At 50.1% G+C, this 6,000-nt stretch overlaps 1 protein-coding gene across 4 annotated transcripts in view; it reads left to right on the top strand.

Moving 5' to 3' along the window:
- The first annotated feature begins 1,029 nt into the window (after window positions 1-1,029).
- The window catches only part of TNIK (TRAF2 and NCK interacting kinase), a 412,707-nt gene continuing 407,736 nt past the window's right edge, over window positions 1,030-6,000 (top strand). For all 4 annotated transcript variants that reach the window (XM_057546114.1, XM_057546113.1, XM_007197510.2 and 1 more), the window contains exon 1: window positions 1,030-1,435. In XM_057546114.1, the coding sequence (XP_057402097.1) occupies window positions 1,379-1,435 (57 nt within the window). In that variant the 5' untranslated portion in view covers window positions 1,030-1,378. The remainder of the gene's footprint in view (window positions 1,436-6,000) is intronic.

The raw sequence follows: 6,000 nt of genomic DNA, 5'->3' as shown, positions 1-6,000 counted from the left end.
TTTACCACTGTAAATGTACAGCCTATAAATGAGAATGCGGGTGGAGTGAAATCTCTCTCACGCCGTACATCTTCTCGGTTACATCTTATCCGCCAGCCAAACTTTCTCTATCAATCCGGGTAGGTCAGCAGCAGAAACACAGCCAGAAAGGACGATGCAGGGTCCTGAGGCGGCGTGGGCTGCCTTACCCAGTATTGCCTTCCGAATTACCTGAAGCATTCAAGCCATTGCACCCAGAGAACAATCCTCGTTTCAATTCGGTCGTTTCCGTGGGGGAATTGCGGTACGGGTAGGTCCTGGGTGTGGCGAGGCCAAGAGGGAGCTCAGAGCTCCCAGCTTTCCCGCTTTTCGCAAACCTTCCCAGCCCGGAGGCGGCGAGTCACCGGCCCTCGAGAACTGCCATGCGGGGTCCCGGGGGCCGCCGGAGGACCCGACCCAGCGGCAGTTGCAAATTGCCGAAGCGGGGGTCTGGGCGCCCGGCGCCGAGTGCGCTTCTCCCCCATTCGTTCCGCGGCTGGAGGCGGACCCCCTTCCTTGCACACAAGTCCTTATATGCACCGGTTGCAGCAGCCCGCGCTACTCCAGCCCCACAAATAATTAATGGGGGAGGGAGGGCGTCGCTCTTTTTCTTTTTCCCTCCGGATTTTTTTTCAACGTTGGAGCATTTGAACCCTGCCGAGAACCCCTCAAAATGCGACTGAAGGGCCATTTTGCTGCAGCGCACGAATTGGACACACAAAAATAAAGTCCCCTTGTCCCTACGATAAGCACGGCAGGGTTCAGGAACAGCTCTTTAAATCCAGCCCGATTAGCCCGCAAAACCTGGGCTGAAAGGGTGCGCGCCCCTCCCCCATCCACGTTGGTGCAGAGGGACCGGGTCAGGAAGCGCGGCCTCTCCCCAGTAGGAGACCACGCCTCCTCCGCCTCTTCCCCCCCGCCCCCTTTACTCCTCCCAGGAAGCGGTGATAGACAGTTCTGTGTGGTTCTCCACCCCCCACCCCCCCAGCTGAGTGGAGGAGTTGATGTGTCTCATTATAACAGCCAGTGCAGCCGCCATCCACGCACAAGCAAAGAAGCATGTCCCATTTAAATACACCCACGCAGCCCCAGCGCCCTTAGCTGCTCAGGGCGCGCAGCCCACACGCACCGCGACTCCGGGCTTGGAGATCCGCGCAGAGGCTGGGCTCCCGGAGCCGGCGGACTGACGCGCGGAGGATCGCGATCAGGCGCTGTGGGGCCGGGGTGGGCGGGGGAGGCTGGGCCCCGGGCCTCTGGCGCGACACCCGCATGAGGACGCGAGTGAAATAGACCGAGGTGGAATTTTCAACGGGAAATCTTCGGGGTGGTTTTGGTCCATTTCTCCCGCGAAGCAGTCGACATGGCGAGCGACTCGCCGGCTCGCAGCCTGGATGAAATCGATCTCTCGGCTTTGAGGGTGAGCGGAACATGTTTTCTGATTTCTTTCCAGTGTTTTGGGTCAGGGTGAATGGGCTCGGTGCGTGGAACTGGGGCTCGGGCTGGTGGGCAGAGGCGGGCGAATGCGACGCGAGGGAACCTGGATTCTCGTTTAGATTCGGGGGTTGCTGAGGTGCTCTTGGCTAAGCACCCACAGCAGGGGCTGTGCGGTACGTGTCCTCCTTTGGTGGCAGCCAAAGCTCCCCTGAGAACTCGTGGAGCTTATGCCAGTTTCATCGTAGACCGGTGTAAGAGCATTAAAATGAAAGGCTCGTGTGTGTGTGTGCGTGCGTGTGTGTGTACACAAGCCCCGGGTAGTCGTCTAGTGCCAAGGCTCTAGACCCCACTGTCCCTTTCTGCAAAAAGAATAACAGCGCGAATGAAGGCACTGGTCCCTCACGTTTTCTAGCTACCTGCTAGATGACATTGTGAGCCTGGCTGTCCCCGCGAAGCCGAACCTGACGCTCCAAGGGGGCAGCTATTGCTATGCTGGTCTTGTAGCTGGCAACTGCCTCCCCTTCCCCCCCTTTTCTGCCGTCGGCGCCCCGACTCCCTCTCAGCGCTCTCTTAAACGCAGGTCTGCCGCTCACCTTTATTTATCGTTTTAACTCAGCCCTGCCTGTGCTTTCTGACTTTGTGGCTGTGACATTTCAGTTTTATGGCTGAACTTAAGCAGGTGAAAGGGATGTGTTCTCTGATTTTCCCCAATCAGACCGGAACTCCTGGGAGTGTGAGTGAGTGTGTGTGTGTGCGTGTGTGTGTGTGTGTTTTCTCTGTGTCTGTGGCTAGTCCTTTGTAAGGCACCTACCCCCACCCCCCTCCAGACCCCCTGGTTTGCATTTACCCTCACGTGAATTGCCTCAGACGCCGTTTCATTGTATTGACTAAGACATCACTGATATAGAATCCATTTTGCTGTTGTTTTGAGATCGAAATACCAGGAATCCTAGTGCAGCCTCGACGCCTCCCCACCCCCCAAGCTCAACACACTCCTTCGGGGAAGGGGGCAGAGCTTTCTTGCGATGTTAATTAGATGCTGCCTGCCTGGAAGCGGGGGGAGGGGTGTGGGTGGCAGCAGCAGCGGGGGTCTGAGAAGGATGGGCTACCAATCTTAGCACGGCTTTTTCCTCTCTTGAACTAAAAATAAATTTTAAAAAAAGCGATTGTATATACATGAGGCAGGGAGGGTCGGTGAGACCGAATTGATGGTAGCTCTCAACACAGAGACAGGCAGGATGGGTGAAGCTTGGAAGTTCACACGCCCTCCTGAAGAATACATTGTTAGATGCTAAATCTTGGGGTTGTATACCTGAATCTTAAGTACTTGCCTTGACATTGCCTTCTTCTCCACTGTTATTTTAAAGAACTACCTTTATGGTCAAAGTGGTACTTTTTCTTTAGTCTCGTTAATCCTCTCTCCTGACCTACCCTCCTCTTTTTAACTCCTCCCCCCCTTCTCCTTAATCCTTCCATCTCAGAGGTGAGGTTTCTGGGAGGCAGCCAAGGGGCTGAGAAGGAGCAGAGATGCCATTTGAAATGGCTTTTTTTGATAGTTGGTTAGCAAAAGCTCATTCATGCGTTATTACAGTAAGCTATTTCCTTGGCGCCGAAAGGCCACATTCAGAACCCGCTGCCCCCTGGGCAGCTGGGGGTGGAGGTTGGTAATGGGGTGGGTGCTTTGGCCAAGTCTGTGGCTTCCTGCTTTACAGACTGTGTGTGTTCATTTGCCCTACTTTCTGTGCTGGGAGTTTCTGCCAGCGGGTTAATCAGGTGGATGGATGGTCCAGACTTCAGGGTAGAGGAAAGTGGCAAAGCTGGGGAGGAGGACGGGGCGGGGGGATGGGAGTCTGAACAATGGGCAAGTCTTGCGATTTCCCTGAGCCGGAATCTCGACGTCGCTTCTTTAATGGATAGCGCTCTGATACGATTGTAAATTGGGCTTGGTCTGGAGGTGTCCCTTGTGGGCTTTTTCCTGGGGAAGGTTTTCAGAGATACCCAGAGCTTGCAAGCTTATGAGCAACCACAAGGGCTCCTCGGCCGACCTGGAGTTCGATTCACACCTGGGAGATCTGCGCTCGGGAGATCAGTATTTTGAAAAGATATCTTTGCACAATTCACTGAAATTGCTCTTTGTGGCTTGGGCTTTAGTGCTTTGCCACTGTATTTCTGCCTGCAGGAGGTGTGGAAAGAGGGAGGGCTACAGCTTCCAGCTAGCCCAGGAGATGGGGAACTGCTAGCAGGATGACTTAAGTGCAGGTGTGGGGACAATTGCCTCCCGGAGGCCAGGGGTCTGCGACCAGTCTTGTGGTGGGTGAGTTGTGCAGGCCTGGAGCTGAGTCCAAAGGCCACAGAGGTAATCTCCACAAATCAGAGGGCAGATGATCTTTTTCTGTTTTCCCAGATTAAGAGAGATGGGCTCATGTAGGTGAGAGGTCTCATTTGTTCCTAAACCCTCAGGAAAGCCTGCCTGCTGAGAACTTCCTGGGGAATGCCTGACCCCTGAAATGCAGCCAAGGTCAGTGGCATCTAGGATAATTTACTGCAGCCTTACCAGTCCCTTGCTGTTTTGGTGGCTCTTTACACAATCAATGCCCTTTATGTAAACTCTGTGCTCAATGCATTAAAAGCAGATCCTGTCTGGAGAGGCCTTTATCCTTTCTCACTTTGGGGGCTTATTGTTCTCAGCCAGTGATCCCAGACTGGACCCAGTCTAAATTTTCCCCAAATAGCAACAATGCATAATTTAAACCAGAACAACCAGGGAAGCACTGATCACTTAAATTATGCAAGATTTGGATGGTTTTAAAAAGTAAGAAAAGAGAGGATGGTTAGAAAAGAGGTGATCTGAATCCAGTTTTATTAGTCCTGATTTTTAGAGCTGTGGAGATAAACTAAGTCTTGAGGGAGAGGTATGATTTCATAGATTAAGAGCTGGAAGAGAATTGTAGAACACTTAGCCACTCCTTTCATTTAATACGTGGGAAGCTGTAGCCCAGAGAGGTCAAGTCTATTGCCCAAGGTCACACAGCCCCCTCCCTGCTTGGAGGTGGGGTGAGTAGGGAAGGGGAGAAGGGTGGTTTGGGGAGAGGATATAGGTTTCCTGACTTCTCATTCAGTGCTCTAAGTCACATTGTCTGTGGCTAAATCAGATATCAATAATACATTTTCTGCCTGAGCACAAAAAAAAATGGCAGAGAGGAATTATTTCACCAGGGTCATGGAATTTTATTTAGCAAAAATAGAGAAACTGCTTTATGCAGGTAAGCTCATAAAACATTAAACCATGGAGCTTTAAAGTATCTTTGGAATTCATCTTGTCCAACCCCTTCAATTCCTCCTCTGCAGGCAAATGACTGTCTGAATCATCTAGGACAGATGGTTGTCCTGCATGGTAACCTCTCTCTCCGTAACCCTTTTCCATCTAAACATATCTCAAGGGGTTGGTCTAGACATACACATTATTCAGATGTCTCTGCATGCAAGGTTTATAGAGTTCTATGTATGTTTTGTATAATCTATGTGGATACTTATATTCTACATAGTTTTACGGATATAAACTATCCATGTGGGTGTATGAAATGTGTGTATACATACATAGGCTATAGAAAACAATCTACTCATTCAGATGCAGGGCTTGAGTCATTCTTCCTTCAAGATATGACAGTATTAAAAGAAATGAAATGTACCACCAGTATGCTTTATTGCACAGGAGGTGAGGTCAGCCCAGAAAGCTTTTTGGAGATTAGCATACATCTGAATCTGAGCACCATGGCTGTCCTTAGCTTGGCCCACAGAGGAAGGCAGTCAAGGCCAAGATTGGCCGCTGCTGACTTCATACTCTTAAGTTTCTGCCAGGACTCACACTCACTTTTCTATTTGAACAGAATTGGATGACCTCTGCTTGTCTTTCTCCCTCTACCCCTCACTCCCTGCTGGGCCTAGATATTTCTTTCTCCATTGAAACCTAGGTTTAAAAATTGACCTCATCTGGAAGACGTGCATGCATTCTTCCTGCTATGCTTTTTACGTTTGTATTATAAATGGTATGGGGTTTTCTTTCTACCTGCTCACTAAACTGTGGGCTCTTTGGGGCCAGAGGCTAGGTCTCGTTCATCTCTGAGTCCATAGTCCCAGTTAGTTGAATAAATGAATGAGTTAATGGAGTGGACTGAGCACTGGGTTCTGTGTCCATGTCTCATTAATTCTGTGACTTTGGATCAGTCCTTTGTCCATAATTAACTCAAAAATGGGAATGATCACAACTGCTTGCCTTCCTCATACACAGGTTTCAAAAATCAATAAGTATTTATGGCAGTGCTTTGAAAACTGTAAAGCACTACACAGATATGCTATTCCATGACTAAATAGAATTTTATGGGAAACTTGATTCCACCAACATTTGATCCCAATGATTGTGTGTAACAGCAAATGATCCTGAGAAAAAGATGTCAGAAGGTCGTGCATCTTTTTAATAGTACTTTTCCTTTGAATGTATCAGTATGGCCTTATGTTAACCTCTCATGGTCTCTGTCTGACCCTCTGATG

The sequence above is a fragment of the Balaenoptera acutorostrata genome, chromosome 4, assembly GCF_949987535.1.
Source record: "Balaenoptera acutorostrata chromosome 4, mBalAcu1.1, whole genome shotgun sequence".
Taxonomy (NCBI): Eukaryota; Metazoa; Chordata; class Mammalia; order Artiodactyla; family Balaenopteridae; genus Balaenoptera; species Balaenoptera acutorostrata.
This window is presented reverse-complemented; position numbering and strand designations above follow the sequence as displayed.